This window comes from Cavia porcellus, unplaced genomic scaffold, assembly GCF_034190915.1.
Source record: "Cavia porcellus strain 051 isolate PalLab524CR breed Dunkin Hartley unplaced genomic scaffold, mCavPor4.1 scaffold_15, whole genome shotgun sequence".
In the NCBI taxonomy this organism is placed as follows: domain Eukaryota; kingdom Metazoa; phylum Chordata; class Mammalia; order Rodentia; family Caviidae; genus Cavia; species Cavia porcellus.
In genome coordinates, this window is record NW_026947498.1 from 57,478,750 (window position 1) to 57,496,098 (window position 17,349).

Genomic DNA, 17,349 nt, shown 5'->3' on the forward strand with positions numbered 1-17,349 from the left:
CTTGAGTCAATCTTTATGAGAAGTGTGAGTGCCTGGGGATCTAGAACTTGTTTTTATGGTATTAGCTCCCTTTTCAAAAACCATTTCAAACCCATCTCTTCCCTGTGCTTTGTAGGCACTAATTCAGAGCTCAAAGTTTTTAGTCCACCTGGCAGAGGCCTCCTATCAATCTAGCCCCCAAATCATTCGTGTCCATAACCAAAAGTGGAAATCACAGCAGATCCTGCTTGTTGACACCACCTCAGCAGGTAGTTATTGAGCACTTGCTGTATGAGAGCAGGTGATGAGGTATGGGAAAAGCCTCCCTGCCGCCCTCCCTGAGGGTTAATACCAGAGGGTTTATGGGCTGAAATGCACAGACAGAAATCAATCTTAGGTCTGTCAGATACTAGGAAAGGGGAGATGTGAGCAAATTAATCTCAAGTCTTGGTATAAGATCCAAGCAGTCTTTACACATTCAATTTGTGTAATGCATTGATCATGATTTGTTGCAAATACTGCACAACTAAGAATTAACAAAAACAATAAGGAAAACATTTCAAACTTAGAAAGGAAAAGTTGGTTAATAATAAAGAAATTCTGTTGGCATTCATAGAGTATACTTTATATATGTTTCAGAAACTACATTCCTAAATACCCCTGTCTTTATAAAAATCATATATGAGTTAAAAATAAAAGACATTGAAATGTGAGTATTGAGTGAACCATAAGTTTGTTAACCAGCTAGATGCTTAACCCCATCACAAAACTCCCAGATCTTGATTCTAATTTATGTCTCAGCAAAATTACAAATTATTGCCTCTCATAAACCTTTTAAGTTCACTCATCAATGCTTGAAACAAATGATGTTAAATCTATGAATGCTAAGGGTCTATTGTAATAATGATATTCATGTGAATAACTTGCCTGTATATGTAATTATCATGGAAAGTAACAATTATGTATCTAAAATTAAACAAGTACCTAATTAATGTTGTAAATTGAGCTTGATTAGAGCACAGTGTTCACAGTTGTTGCTCCTGTAACATGGTTGGCCTCCTGTTTATTAAAAAAGTGAAAGGCAAATCAACCTTTGGTTAGCAATTTTATTTAGGGTTGATTCACTGTTTTCTTTTCTTTTCTTTCTTTCTTTCTTTCTTTCTTTCTTTCTTTCTTTCTTTCTTTCTTTCTTTTCTTTTCTTTTCTTTACTTTACTTTACTTTTCCTTCCCTCCTTCCTCTCTTTCTTCCTTTAAAAAAATTAAAAAATGGGACCTTGCTCCGTTGCCCTTGACCTCCTGGATTTATGTGATCCCCTGCCTCAGCCTCCAGAGTAGCTCAGCAAACAGGCACGTGCTGTTGCACCCTGCTCAGTTCACAATTTCAGTAATGCTTTATGAGTTCATTCAGAGTAGTGCTTAATATATAGAAATGTAATAATATATATATATATATATATATATATATATATATATACCTTCAAGAAGCCATACTTTGTGAGTTAGCTGTCATGTTTATTTGTGTATTTCTTTCTGACAATGCAAAATCATCCCTACAGATTACTAACTCGGTCATTAGATCACAAATATAAAGTGTAGGTTATTAGTGTCACACCATTCTTCTAATATTAGAATTTAATTATAAATTTTATGGTGCAAGCATTTAAAATATAAGCTTTCTTCATTTGAAATCCCACATTTGCTAATTAATGTATTCTTATTATTAAATTCAAAATATCATTGCTTCCCTTGTTATTTCATCTTTAATCAGTGAATATTTGAAAGGATATTGTTTAATTTAGAAATATTTTGAAGTGTTTTCAAGTACTTTGTTTTATAGAGTCTCATTCATTGTTTTATTGAAATGACTACAAAATATATCTGTAGTATGTTAATATTTTAAATATATGGAGAACTTTTTGGCATACATTGTGGTCTGTTTTATTGAATGTGCCATCTGCAATGATACAAATGTGTCTTCTGCTGTTGTTTTACATGGTGTTCTATAAATTTCAAGCACATCAAGCTGGTTGACAGTATTGCTTAAGTCTTCTACATAAACACCGATTCTCCTCTTAAACTCATTAGGTGATGAGAGAAGGGTGTTAATTTCAATGACATTTTCTAATATAACTGTATGTCTTTAGCTCTGGTGGTTAAGATGGAAATTTCTCCCTGGTAATTTCTCTTTCTCCAGTAGCTTGTTCTTTGTCCACTCAGTACATGCTCCACCTGCAGGTTTCTAGCCTTTTTTAGTTAAGTTTCCCTCTTCAGTACCCTGCTTCACAAATTCCAGTCACCTTAACTCTGTATCCCACGTTTAGCAAAACCCTGTGATCCTACAGTTTACTCTCTTCAAGCCAACAAAGAATCTAGGACTATCAGAAGATCACCTTGTGTATGTGATCACATGGGTGTGCGTTCTCTTCCTTCAGGATCTCAGCTTTGGGCAGCACAGTTGTCCGGTGTCTAAAAACTGCTGTTGATGTATTTTGTCATTTTCCAGTAGTTTATGACAAGATGGCTAGTCTGTTATTAATTTTTTTTATCCTAAGTGGGACCAAAAGTAAAAAGGTGCTTTACTTGTCGATATTAGGGCAAGATATATTGACAAAAGCAAAACCTTTTGAAATGGCTGTGGAAGAAGAGGAAAGAAGTGGGAGGAAGGAGAGAGGAAAGGGATTAAAAAAAGAATTAAACTGTGTTTTATGTATGTATACTACTTCCCCCCAGGAATACAATCATTATGTACTATACACATATACAAATATAAAAATAAAGTTAATAAAATGCCTTCGGGAGGCTTATCAGGAAAGACAGAAAATGCCAGGGGACATACAACATCTTATAGAGATTAGAAAAATGCAGATCATAAAACAAGAACTCAGCTCAGACAAAATGACTAGGTTTTTCTATAGTCCATAATCGAGAAACTTCTGTTTGGAGTCCGTTGGAAAGTAATTTCAACCAGAGTCATACATATTAACCTGGAACTCTGATCATATAGGGAAAAAAGGAGGGGTATGGTCCTGTGATCCATAGTGAAATCAAAAAGATAACAGACACAGATAAAGAAGTGAACTAGAAAGGAAAGCACAGCATAAATGTTATATTATGAAGAGCTCAGACTTTCTTCATAAGCATAAGATAGTAGTGATGAGACCAAACAAGATTTCAAGCATAATCATTCTTATTAAGTACTATTTTCATTATTCATGCATTCTATGTAATACTTGCTTGTCATAGTTACTTTTCTCATATTGAGACAAAATACCTGACACACAAAGTTAAATAAAAAAGGATTTATTTAGCTCACAGTTTGTAGAGGTTTTAGTCCATAGTTGGCCAGCTCCAGAGCAGAGTGACACGTGGCAGAGGGGCATCACAGAGGAGAACAGTTAATGGCACCCCCACAGTAGCAAAAGCAACAAGGGAAAGAGACAAGACTCTTTGTGTCCCTTATACTGTATGCAGGCTACCTGCCCTAGGTTTAGTGTAGCACTCACACCCTGAATGGTAGCCAGAACTATGCCAAAAAAAAGAAAAACCCACAAAATCAGTGGACTTATTTACTAATCGCATACCCTTAATCCCAGCATCATATGCTCTAGATTTAGCCACCTCTGAAAAAGTCCTATGACTGCATGAGTTTTTGGAGAGACATCTAGGCACAAACCATGAGATCAGTCTTTTCCTAAAAAATTAGTGAAGATGTATTAAAATGTTTAGCTATGCCTGCTGTGCTGAAGGGGCAATAGACAGCTACCCTGCGATATAACAAGGAAAGCCTAGCAAGTGCTTGAAGTGAGAAGGCAGCAGTGGAAAATGTGCCAGCTGTACAGTGGGTATGAACTGCACATAGTCTTCACAGCCTTAGGAATGAAAGGAAGACAATGTTCTTCAGCAAAAAGGGGTGGGTTTACCATACCTTGGTAAACTGAGGTTTTGAGAGGTGAGTTAAATTTTTTGCAGATTTAGGAGGTTGAAGTTTTAAAATATATTATGTTTTCATTTCTCTTTTAAAGTGAGAGAAGCTTGAACAGATTGAGATACCAGGTGGAAGGAATCAGTGATGAGCTAAGTAAGGAAAAAGGAGCTGAGGTTTAAGAGCATGGCATGGGAATCCTTGTAGTTGTGGGGATGATTTGCTCAAATGGGAATACCAGAAAGTGAAATGAGGGAATGAGACAAACCATTATTGTGAACATCAAGACCCCCTCAAAATGGTATCACAAGTATAGGTGGAGAAACAATAATCTAGGTGCCAAAGTCTATAATGGAAAGACTCATGATCATAGCAGATGGTGTGGTAATAGGAGTTCTGCCTTCTCCAGGCTTAAAAATGTCCTGGAGAAGGTGGATGTCAGGAATAGTAACTGGAGAGAACGCGTTAGGGAAAAGCTTGAGGAGATAGCAGCGTGTGTTTAAAGAATACTGTTTAAGGTATATAAATCACAATGAACTTGGGCAAAAGGACACTACTGCTCTAAGGGAGAAGTACAGAACTTTGGATGAAATTATGAAAGACAGAATACAACAGAGAATGAAATATAGATATGGAGTCAGTGCACTCAAATGGAATTCTAGTTTGAAGATAGGCCTTGTGACAATAGCTACTGAAAATCTTACTTTTGTCATCACTGAGAATAAAGTCCAGTGACTGACAGTTCTCCTTTGGGATTTATAAATACCATCCTTATGGAAACAAGGTAGAGTTATAATACATTCAAAATAAAGAAGGTTCTGGTTTATTTTTTGGTAAAGGAGGTGACATGTTTGCTAAGATAATAAATCAAACCAGAGAAACTGGTGTTGCTAACAGCACCTTGGAAGCCATTAATGAGTCTACCTCACTTGATTAAAGACAATGAGCATGAATTACAGTTTGTAGAAATTACTTCAGTGTAGTACATATTGTTTGGAAACTGAAATATGTATTACAGATTCAGAATAACCTAAGATTTTCTAAGAAAAAATACAAGAATAATAGAATAATGGAATAATATATACTGTGTATCCAACTGTTAAAATAATAATTTTATTCAGTACATATATAATAAGTTCCGAACATGTAAGTTTTTCATTTTAAAGACTGTGGTTACTAATTTCTTAAAAGCACCAATATAGAATATCAAAACTTACTTTTTGCTAATAAGACTGAAAACGATATACTCATTTAGAAAGAAAACCTGACAGTTTCTTTCAAAACCAAGGATACTCTTGCTATACAATTTAGCAGTTATACTGTTTGATATTTATGCCTCAGCCTCCCAGAGGGCTAAGCTTACAAGCATGCCCCGCTATGTCCAAATGTATTATTGTTTTTCCTTCCTTTTTCTCTCTCCCCCTTCCTTCTCTTCCTTCCTTCCTCTTTTCCTCCAACCATGACAAAAAGATAGCAGTCCTGTTGTTATTCATAACATTTAAGGCTCAAACATTAAATTTGTGTAGCCTGCACAATTCCCTAATATAATTAATATTGGTTATATTGTTACTCATGGACCCTCCATCATGTCAACCAAGGACTTAAGGATGTTACCATGTTTGTCTGATGATGACCAACTGTTCAAGAAGAGGTAAACAGTAAGTTAATTTCTGGTCTTGTTAAATTTAGGATTTGGAGTTTTATAGATGTAGAAGATCACATCTTCCAACAGCATCGTTCCTTGAACACTTGCAGTCATAATTGTTGTATTCCTAGAGTGTGGCTCTCTTGCAGGACTGACTATACCCCTGCTATCCACACCGCCCCCGATGGGGAGGGATAAACGAAGGCCACCTTTCAGTATTGCCCTGAGAGCTTATTCAGGATTTCCATTCTAATTTCCTTCTCTTTTCTATGTGATTGGATCATTAAAGAAGGTTCAGAAACAACCATCAGAAATCTTTTGTTGCTTTTAATTTTGTACATACTATATATTAGTTGTTGTGAAAGCTGAGGTTGCTTACAATATCATTATTTAAGTTGCTTTCTCCTTTTACAAAAGTGTCAGAGTTAAAAATTAAGCCAGACTATTACACATATGGGAGTACAGAACAAAACAGTGAACAGCTGGTGGACTGACTTTGTCAAAGGTTCCTTCGTGCTCATAAAAGAGGTAGTAGTTATGATGGCTTTTACTGACATGATCTTCTAAAAATCAACACAAATAGGTTTAGGTTTCATTGTTGTAGTACAAAGGATATTTGAAATGAGAGAAATGATTTTGCGAATAAGCCATCTTTGGCTTCCAAATATGTCTTTAGAAAGAATGGATTAGCTCCAGTGGCTCACAAAACCTATACCTACCCTTTCTGCAGAGAAGCTTATAGCTTGTCTGCCTCTTATCAAATCAGAGTCAGCCATGAGTGATGCAGAATCTTTTTTTATTCTATATTGAAATAGAAAAGAAGCAATTACAGTGACAATCTACAACAGAAACAAATGAAAGAAAATGCCAATTTTCATGTAAGATATTTTTACGAGTCTATTTTTGTTAAACTGGGACCAGTTACATAATATGTGTGGCCTAACCCAAAGTGAAAATGCAAAGACCCCTCATTCGAAAATCAAGAATGTCAATATGGCAATTTTAGACTGAGCTGAGTAAGAGGCTGGCCTTTGCTAGAGCATGGCCTCCCGTGACCTCCATGATGTGTACAATCCCAGCAGGGCATGCACTCCTGCCTCTGACCTTCCCAGAACGAGCCCTCTGGCCCCTGCCATGGTGGAAGGTGGAAGCCACTTCTGAGTGAGGTGTGCCAAATGAGAACAGTCATCAGGATGCAGAAGAGGATGACTGGTCATGGGAAAAGTACCCTGGAATCATGCTGAATAGGGTCAAGAAAATTGTCCCGTGTAATTTTTCATATGGGTAACTGTCACACAGGATATCAAGAATTAATGATAATTTAGATTCTAATCAACTCATTAATTGTTGACTTCTTACATTTGTAGAACTCTAGGCCATAATATGGGATAGCATGTGGTATCTTAGTCCATTTGAGCTGCAACAGCAAAACACCATAAACTGCTTAGCTTATATTTTTCTTCACTGAGAATGTGGAGATCAAGGAGCTACCAGAATTGGTGTCTGGTGAGGTGTTTTCTTGGGATGACAATTTCTCACTGCAGCCTCACAGGGTAGAAGGAAAAGTCCTGATCTCTGTAGTGCCTACAAGCAAATAAATCCCATGCATGAGGGTCCTTCCTTTCTGACCTCCCACCGCCCAATCTTACCTTCCAGTGCCTTCACACTGGAGATGAGGCCTCAATAATGAATCTGGAGGCCACAAACTTTCAGACCATAGTAACAACTAGGCCTTGCTATTTACTGAAGTTGAGAAATATAAACCTCAGGGACTCTAAAACCGCAGACCTTGATGTGTACTATAACAGAGGTATAATTAAGAGCAGTAGTAAAATTGCAAGTTAAAGATCATTACTTTGGCAGGAAATGTGGGAAGCCATTCTGGTAGGATGACTTTGATCGGGCCATGATGGATGGGTAGTATTTTAAATGCAGACCTTAAAGGGCAAAACTTCGAGACCAAAGGGAAGACATGAGCAAAGGCAGTGGCATGCAAAGCATGTTGACAGATGTGTCCACACTGGGGCATTCCTCCATGCTTTCCCTTCATGCCTTATGTTCACTGAGCACCTATATTCTAGGCACTGAGCTAGAAGAAAGGATGTGGTGTAATCAAAGCCCTGTTTGAACCATAATCACCAACTTTTCAGCTGTGTAATTAGAGACAGCTTACTTAACCCCTCTGAGCCTCAGAGTTAGTCCTCTGTAAATAAAATACACAAGTTTTGCAGTATTATTCATAAGGATTAGATGAGATAATCTGTGTACACACTCTAACAAGAACTCTCAGTCTAGTGAAGCAGACAAGTAAGTAAAGCAATAATTGTGATAATAGGTGCTACAGAAGCTGTCTCCACCTGAGTGTTGTGCAAGATTTCCCAGAAGATGTCATATTTGAAGTTGAGATTGGAAGTGTTTAAAGTATGTGTTTGAAAGTCAGAAGTTGAGAAAGATTTTTCTGAGGTTAGAAAGTGATGAGTCCTCTCATCTGTGGGAGGTGGGGGAGGATGAGAGAGTCACAAGCAGGAAGACGAGAGCCATCATCTGGATGTCCACAGGTGGACAGAGCTTCACTGCCACTCTAAACCACTCTTACCCACTTCAGTTTTTCCAGGGCTCTTGTACTGGTAAAAGGTGGAAGACTTTGTGTGCTGAGATCTCAACATATAAATAAGTTTGCATGACATTCTCTGCAGCAGATGTGCTGTGTAATTGTTTGCTAAAATACAGCTAGAGCCAGTAAGGGGAAAGAAGGAAGGAGGGATGGGGAAAGAGAGGGAAAAGACAGACAAAGAGACAAACAGGCAGATACAGGGCAAGACACAAGGAATATATAGTTGCTTTTTCCATCCTTCTTTGGAAAATTAGGTTGCTTAATCAGTAGATATTCTAACAGGATGTGATTCTCTCTCTTAAGAGCAGGAGTCTGGCTGGTGTTGGTTGATATGCACTTGGTGGTTTAAACTGTGTGTCTTTTTATGTCTTCTGCCAGACCGAACACTCACCTCTGCAGACTCAATTCAAAGAAAAAGAAGCTGGTAGTCTTCTGCCCTCTGTAAGTAACATGGTCACATCATATCAGCCTAGGAGGAGCTGGGGCTAACATACTTATTCAAATATCATTAGAGTCCATTAAAGTTCGTTTTAGATTACTCATGCCTATTTTAGTGTGCAGTCATGTCAGGTATAAACAGGAACACGTGCCAGTTCACTTTACTGCCCTTTCCCTGGTTCTACAAAGGTTTCTTTTGCTTCGTTTTCTTAGTTGGCTGTGTATCTGACAAATAAAGCCCAGTGTTGGGCCTTACTGGAGAGACTTTTGAAGTTCACAGCCTTGTTATTCTCCAGTTGTCCTTAGCTAATACCAACTCCAAATTCCAAAACCTGCAAGTGATCACTGTCCCCATTGATCACAATTTTGTATTTAGGAGCTACCATTCGTTCCTACTCCATTATTGCAAGTAACAAATTACTGGAACATGATAAATTGGTGAATTTTACCTTGCCACTCAGTTCCTTGTGGGATAATAAATCAAGGACATAGACTTTAATGAATTCTATTTTTGCCTGTTTTTAGCAAAGTGCTGCAAAATGCAAACAGCTGCTCTGCTAATGTAAACAATGATTGAATTTTCAGAATGGACTGAATAGCAAAAGATTTGACTATGAAGATGAGAGCACAGTGGGAGAAGATGGAATTCAGCAGATGTACCCCCTTTACAGTCAGATGTGCTACAAAGATCCAAGCACTGGCAAACATCAAAGCACCAACCCTGAGAAAGTCTACATCAACCCACGAGAACATTATGTGTGATTTTCCTCATTTTCCAATGGGTTTTTAACAAATGTTTAGTCTTAGATTGGGGAGAAAAAAACTGAGGCCAATAGTTATTTTATTCTCTCTCATATAACAGTCCCAATCTAAGGGTATTAAAAGTCTTGATGAATGGCTTGGAGCTAATAGATTTCTTTCCTTCATTAGGGGTTTCTTAACCACCAGCTGTGTTTGTGAACTTGCCTACTGCTTTGTGTGTTTCTGTGATGCTGGTGTTTAACTACTAACATTTGGCCTCCGATGGAATGTTCATTTGAAAGTACAGCATCTGCCTGTGATGACTGCAGTGATTCTTCTGAAAGAGAGGCCCCAGCTGGTAGTGTTCACCTCCTTGGGTCTCCAGCAGCCAGCCTGTTCCTCTATAATTCAAACGGGTAGAAAAATGAGTCCAGAATTCATTTCACTAGTTGCTTAGCCAGAATTTAGATTTGCCTAACATGCAGAATACAATTGAAATACCCAAGTACAAACAGAGGCCTGAGGAGATAGACATTTGCTTTTTATCCAGAATAACAGCAAAAAGCATTTTAAAGTGTTAAAACATTAGTTGCTTTTAAACTGTCCTATTACTGTATAAGTTACTGCGGATCCATAGTCCCTTCTGTCACCTGCCCCTGGGAACCAGCTATGAATCTTGCAGGTTTCACTCTTGCTCTGCCATGATCCCCACACCCTTGTTGTTTACATGCAGATACAATGGTGTCCTGTTTTAGAAGCCACACTCAATGGTATGCAGCCCATAGCCCTGCCCCTCTCTTCTCTATTCAAGCTGTTTTCACTTCTGACATTTCTTACAAACTGATCTCAGTCTACACAAGTGTTAGCTACCCTTCTGCATTCTTCAGACTACCTGTCTTCCGTGTTTTATCTACCTCAGAAAAGACCACTGGAAAATCACCATGAAATAACTTCTGTTAATAAAAGCCAGGAAATTTGAAAACTCTTTTTGAAGCTATTTCAATATGTAATATATGCTAAACCTATGTGTCCTCTATCCCTCCTCCTCTACTTTACTTGGTCAACAAGAGTAAAGAGATGCCAAAAAGAAAGGAAGATAGTGACTTACCTATTAGGGTGTCCTACAAAGCTTTGATGTTTGCCGAAGTATCCCAGGTACATGTCAAATGTCAATCACTCTCCCTCACGTCTTAAAGAAAGTGTAATTTTATTGTGCATTCTGGAAGATGAGATGTGTCACAGATTTTTTTTAAACCTACAAGCTTGTCATATTATTTTTAAAAGGTGGCATGCACACTCAAATAAATGGTGTAGGACATGTTTCTAAGCTAAAGTGCAAAGAGACTATTAACAGATCTCTAATGAGATGCCAAAGATACTTTATGGTTCATGTTGTGCTGACTTTAATTCTTGTTTTCTTTCTTTTTCTATTTGCCATATAAACTACATACCCTTCTACCTAGTAATCACTCTCCCTTATCACTTGGGTGACCAACAATCCTGGGGAAAAGGATGTTTAACTTCCATCTCAGTGCTCTGGCTAGGTAATTAGCAATTTTAAAGATAATAACTGCCGAGCATCAAAGGGTAAATTCTAATGAACCTCATTGCTGAATCCCCATTGCTACCTCAGAGAAAGAGTTTACTGCCCTTTGTAGAAAAGAGGATACTCGAACTTTATTACTTAGAATGCCATCACTGAGTCAGTGTAACTAAAGATATAGGAATTTTGAAATATTTGTCCCTCAATAAAATGACTGTGGTCAGAATAGCAAAGTTGCATCCAGAAAATACTGGGTGCAAAGCCAGATGTGGTGGCACACATCTGTAACCCCAGCACTTGAGAGGCTGAGGAAAGAAGATCCTTGCAAGTTCAAGGCGAGCCTGAACTGCTAGTGAGACCCTGTCCCCAAAAGACTAAATAAATAAGTAAGTAAATACTGGATGTTACAGAGAGGAGGTACATTGTCTTCTAGAATACTGCTGGAAGCAGGTTGTTCAATTAGCTTAACCAAAGCACACTGTGGACACCAGGAGAGCAGAGATGTCTTCATCTGCAGAGAAAGGGATTTGAACACCACATTTGAGGAACTCTCTGTCCTGTCCCACAAGGAATCCACTGTCTACCCTCAACATTCTTAATATAGTTATAGAAAAAAAATTTTAGGACATAAACATGTCCTATGCAGAAAGCTACTGTAACATTGTCTTTTCCTGTCAGCTATGACATTTCTTGAACAGACAGGCAACTTTATAGCTATTGGCCCTTGTAGGGGCCACATGACTCTATAATAGCTTGTCCTGGTGCCTCCCATCTGTTCTCTCTAAAATCTTTGCTAAATAAAGAGGAGCTTTAAAAGGATTTGACCAATCCGCCCCTCAGCTGAAGAAACAGCATCCAGAATTAGCCTGTGGATCTCCAAATGTGGAGTCCAGACTACTTGATGATGCCATTTAAATTTGGAAGTTAGACTCTCACAGGTCAGTGAGTTAGGCTGAGGTGTATGATTGGCAGCTGGTATTAGATACTCTTTTCATAACTGGTTTACTAAAACACACAAGCAGGAATAAGTTCCCACAGCACACACTGCTTTTGGTTGTACCCTTTAATTTGAAGTAAAAGGGAGTGTGCACACAGTAAACACAGCCTGTGCCGCCTGGTTAGTAAGCAGTCCATCTCCAGGCCTGCATACCAGCTCGTACCAAGTGTCTGCACCACCCTCGGTCAACCCAATGTCATGGCTTAGGAATCTTAATCGTTAGTGATGTATTATCTTTTCTATGAGGGTTCTCCCTTTGCCCGGCCTTCTTACATGTTCCAAATTTGAAGAAGTTTGTGCTCTTTGGGAACACATGATACGAAATTCTTACTTTTGCTAGACTTCTCTATAATGTACAAACAGTAGTGATTAAAAAAAAATATGCTGAAAACTAAATGAACTGGTTCCCTCATTATTTTCTTTACTCTTAGGACCAGTACAGTTTCTTCATCCTTCTGTTGAAAATGATTTCCTAAGTCCTCTTTCATAGTAGTATAAAAGTGTCAATTTTGTTTGTGATTGTTCAGTCTTTCCCTACCCTGTGCCAGTTTCCTGGTGCTATTCTTCATATACAATAGAGCCAGCTTTTGAGTTGCCTATTCCCTGTGGTGTAGAGTATAGACCACTATTCCAGCAATCAGAAGAACAGGTTCTACTCCTGGCTTTTCCCCCTTCCAACCGTAAAATCTTAGGCAATTCACTTAACCGATTGTCTTCATCCACAAAGCAGAAATTATAATAACTTCCCTGCCAGCCTCTCAGAATTGTGGTGAGAATTAAACAAGGTGATAATTGATGGGAAATTGTAAGTTCTCTTCATGCAGTCAAGTGCCTATGACTGTCTTAGTGTTCCATGTCAAACCTTAACATCCAGTGCCCTTGTCAGCTTTCAAAGTACTGTAGTGTATCCGAGGAAGAACCACGCAGCAACATAGAAGAACCAAGCTGCATCATGGAAGTTTCAGTTTGACTTAACGTGACTTAATGTATAGGTGGCAGATATTTCGTTTACTATAATGAATGTTTGTCATATGGCAAGGTTTATATCTGAATCTTTTAAGTTTGAAAACGTACATTACTATAACCTGTAGGTGCTCTCATTTTACACATTAATAGTAGTAACTGCTAACATCATTGAGTATGTAGCATGGACAGGATTCTTGGAAAGTGAACAGGATCTTACTGAACAGGATCAGAATCCTGTTTTGTCCTATTTGCAGGAGCCCCACACAACATGAAGGGATAATTGTTACTTCCTTTAAATTTACTTTTGATATTAGGAAATAAAATTGTCTTATTTCCCTTATTTTAAAGCAGTGATGTAAAAAGGTGTATGGGGGAAATATCTAAGAAATGTTAAAAATGAAAACTAATGCATATGCTCATTTTTACTTAGTGTTTGACGTGTAAATACTCAGAAAAATTTACCTGCATTCTATTAACCATAGTTAGAAAAACAACCATCCAAATAATCAAAAACACTGTTTTCCACTTGCTTCAATTTCTGTGGGCAGGAACAGCTAACAGCTCTTCCTAGCTTAGTTCTTTGATGTACAGTACTCAGAGCTCTGTTTGTCTCACCTTTATGGAACTCCCAGGGGTAGTGACACTTGTAAAGTGGACACCTGCAAAAGCTGGCCAAGACAAGAGAAGGGGATGTGAAGTAGAAATGTAGGGTCACTCCTGTGACAGAGCTCTGTGCTGCTCCTGTTTCTGCACTTCCCTGGCAAGCCCTTCCTTCATCATTGGGTTGTTTAAAGACCTTAGAATACCCAAGAACTTGTATCCCTATGAAACTAGAAGCTATAACAGAGCTGATAGTTATTCCTGTTGAAATGTGTAGAATCTGGGCGTTCACAACTATTAGGTTATTTTAGTAGCTTTCAGTAGATAAAGTTATGTAAGGGTGTATTTCTTCTCTTACACCCTCACCAGGTAACACTTTACCTGGTCTTAGACCAAGCATGGAGTCATGCATGTGTATGAGCAGGCAGGCACCAGAACAGTGGGCCAAGCTGTCCTGTACGCTTGAAAACATCCCAACTTGGTCCTATCCTTCTAGACATTGTAGCAACATTCTACCTAAGAGTTTTATTAGCAGTGAGACCAATACTACTTGAGCAGATTTAGTTTACCTTTCTGGTGTAAATTTCTAAACCAGTAGGTGTGTTCCTCCTGTATGTGGTGGTTCTACCAGTTATTCTGCTCTACTAAATTTCACCCTCATTGTAGGCATTTAAATTTGAGTAGACTGGAATGAAAGAACATTTTAAAAAATTCAGAAGATACTCGAAATCTTTTTGTCATAAATTATCAGTTGGGGCCATGATAAAGAATTTACCGATGAATCTCAGGGAGAAGGGAAACTATTAATGGCAAAAAACATCCTCCAGTCCACTGATTATAAATAAATCCATTTTATTGGTCACAACCAGAATCCCCCAGTCAGTGTTTGGAGGCTAAGGCTTTAATCTATATCAAATGACATACTTCCCTACATCAAAAATACTGGTTACATTCTTGTCTTCCAGCTGGGAGGTTTAGAGGTACATACCTGAGTTTCAGAAGAACAGATGTTCTCAGTGTCAGCACCACATAAATGTATGGAAAAGCAACAACTCCAAGAATTAGCAATAGGCAGGCTGCTATCTTCTAAGTCCTCCCATCTATTGCTGTGATGTTCATAGTTGCTGCATGCACATGAGTTACATAAAAGGTGTGTCAGTTGGACCCAAGGAGATACACTCTTGTGCTTAAAGTTACTGTTAAATTACAGTTGCCATCCCAAACATTTCAGTAGTCTAAATGCTGTTTTTTCAGATATTTCCTTCCTTTGTTTTGTAGAAGGGGGTGGGCATTTGAGCTCTTGTGTTTCCTGCTAGCACTGCCATTTAAACTTTGTATGGTCAGGTCCCCAGTGGCCAGCCAGGATCCTTGGTATTGTCACCTACACTGGTTGTATTTATTTCCATAGCATGGGACTCAGTGGTGAAAGGCAATCAGAAGCAACCTTGAGAAATCTCCATGAGAATCTAGAATATCCAATTTGCTACACTGACTCAATTACAGCCACTCTTGTGACATACGTGTCTCAAAACACGTATATGTCTCCCTCAGATTAATTTTTCTTAATAACTCATAGTGGATCTGTGAAGCCTTGAGCTGTACACCATTTTCCAAGTGAGTAGGCACCTTTGTTTTGCTTTCCAATATCCTTTCTGATAATGACAAGTAATTTTTTCACCTATCCTAGCATATCGATCAGGCTAAATTAAATTCTTCTCTCCTGTCTTATTGATGGCTCCGTGTTCATTATATATTAATTAGAGGCAGCAGCAATTTGAGCTGAATGCCTCTTCTTGTCCACAATGCACTTCATTTATGTCTTTTTTCACATAATGTTGCAAGAATATATTATAAATATTCTTTTCAGCAAAGTATTTCAATAGACATTTGTCATCTTTGGTTTCACTGTATACTTGAAATTCCAAGGCCTTTGTCAAAAAAAGTTAAGTAGCTGGGATTGCTACTAGATCCCTGGATTATTCCACTTGTCCATCCATAAAAGTCCCTGTTTATCCTTTACCTTCTGTTTCTATTTCTAAGCCAGTGTTTTAAGACAACATCTGTTCCAGCCTATTCACTCTTGATGTGGTTTCAGCCTCTTAATATCTTTACTTCTCAATTTTATTCCTGTAAGTTAGTGTTCTTCTATATCATAGGGGTTTTATTAGGGCAAGAGGAGAATAAGATGTTTAAGGGTTATGTTCAAGGGAAATCCTCCTTTTAAAGTGATTTTACAAAAGCCCCTTGGCTTAGCAATGAGTACCTTATGCCTCTTTTTTCTATTCTTATTTTGCTATTTTTACTTCTGAAAAGTGATCTCTGTCTGAAGAGTCTTTATTCTGGTTTTAACTTTCCTCTTAACCCTTTTTACACTGAAATCTCTGCCTTATCCATGCTCTGAACTTTCTGCTTATGGAGTCTAAATTAATTCACCCCCAACAAATCCCCATACTTTTACTCCCATCATTAAACTAGTGTTCTTTTCTGGAAGAAACATTTCCTACAAGAAGCCAGAAGCTAATTGGGTCTGACTCTGGGTGCAGTGAGATCTCCCCTGTGTCCTGCTTCTCCTTGTGTAAACTGAAGATCATCTGCCTATTTCACAGCTCCTGAGTGCTTAGTCCTAATTACTAAATGGTGAAAAGCATTTTGCAAATGTCCTAACAACATGAATACAAAGTGGATCATCTGGAGAGACTTTAGGTTGCAATAGATCCTTATGTAGCTCAATTGAGAATGCTAATCCATTGCTTTTAGAAGAACTATTTTACTAACTTTTTGGTGTTTCATTAGTGAAAATTAGTTTCTAGTCATTTCAGCTATTTTATTTGGATGTATAAGAAATGAGCAATGGCATATAGTTTTACTTGTCAGAAACTACCCAAGTTATATTTTTAAAGTGATAGAGATGCAACATTTGCATAATTGTATTTGGGTAAAGACTATTTTAGATGTTACAAAATTCAGAAATACAAAGACTAGCTTTGAATTTGAGATTGTATTTTAAATAGTAGATTGCTAATGTTTTTTGGATAGTCTTTATTTTTAAGTTACCATACATTGTATTTTATTTTTGCAGTTTTGAAATATATTATAGTTCTTTATATGTTTTGAATAAAGTTTTTATCAACTACGTCTTATTTATATTATTATCAGTGAATAAATTATTAAAATACATATAAGAATTAATAATCTCATTACATGACTGTAAAATTAAGGTTTAAAGGATTTTTTCTATGCCAATGATTGGTGGACTTGAGTCCCTTATAAAAATTTAAAAAACACTAACAAGTACTTTTCAGTCACATAAAAATACTTTTAAAACGTGGTGTGTTATATATCATTGTAGTAACATACAACATTTATATAGTACCTTTTTAAATGAATCTCCATTCCAGTTAAAGGAGGGTTCCTCATTCATGATTAATCTGTATGAATCAGAAATTCTCTTTCATTTAGGAAATTCTTTTGAAACAAAATGGCTATTAAGTGTTTTTAAGTACCAAAAACAAGCAATCATAGTGGGTATCTGTGGAACTAAAGTTCCTAAACTTTAGTTTGGTGGTGTTGTACAGGTCTGTGAAATCCCAAAGTCTAGGAACCATGTTTTTTAAAATAACATTTTATTGAAATATCATAAAAATTTATTCTTTTAAGGTATTAAATTCAGTGTTTTCATAGTATATTTACAGATTTTTATACCCATAAATTCTAAAATATTTTCACCACTGTATTAGTTACTTTCTCATGGCTAGGGCAGAATACCCAATATCTGCAACTTAAAAGAAGAGAGGTTTATTTAAGCTCATATTTCAGAGGATTCAGTCCCAGGCTACTTAGCTCCAAGGCAGAAATGGCCTGGTACAGTGGTACTGGCACTGGGAAGCTGCTCAACCCTTGGAA

At 37.5% G+C, this 17,349-nt stretch overlaps 1 protein-coding gene across 1 annotated transcript in view; it reads left to right on the forward strand.

Annotated features, from left to right (window-relative positions):
* Positions 1-16,579, forward strand: part of Nectin3 (nectin cell adhesion molecule 3) — a 106,262-nt gene extending 89,683 nt beyond the window's left edge. The window contains exons 8-9 of the mRNA XM_013151760.3: positions 8,540-8,602; positions 9,185-16,579. Of these exons, the coding sequence (XP_013007214.1) occupies positions 8,540-8,602; positions 9,185-9,361 (240 nt within the window). The 3' untranslated portion in view covers positions 9,362-16,579. The remainder of the gene's footprint in view (positions 1-8,539; positions 8,603-9,184) is intronic.
* Positions 16,580-17,349: the final 770 nt, after the last annotated feature.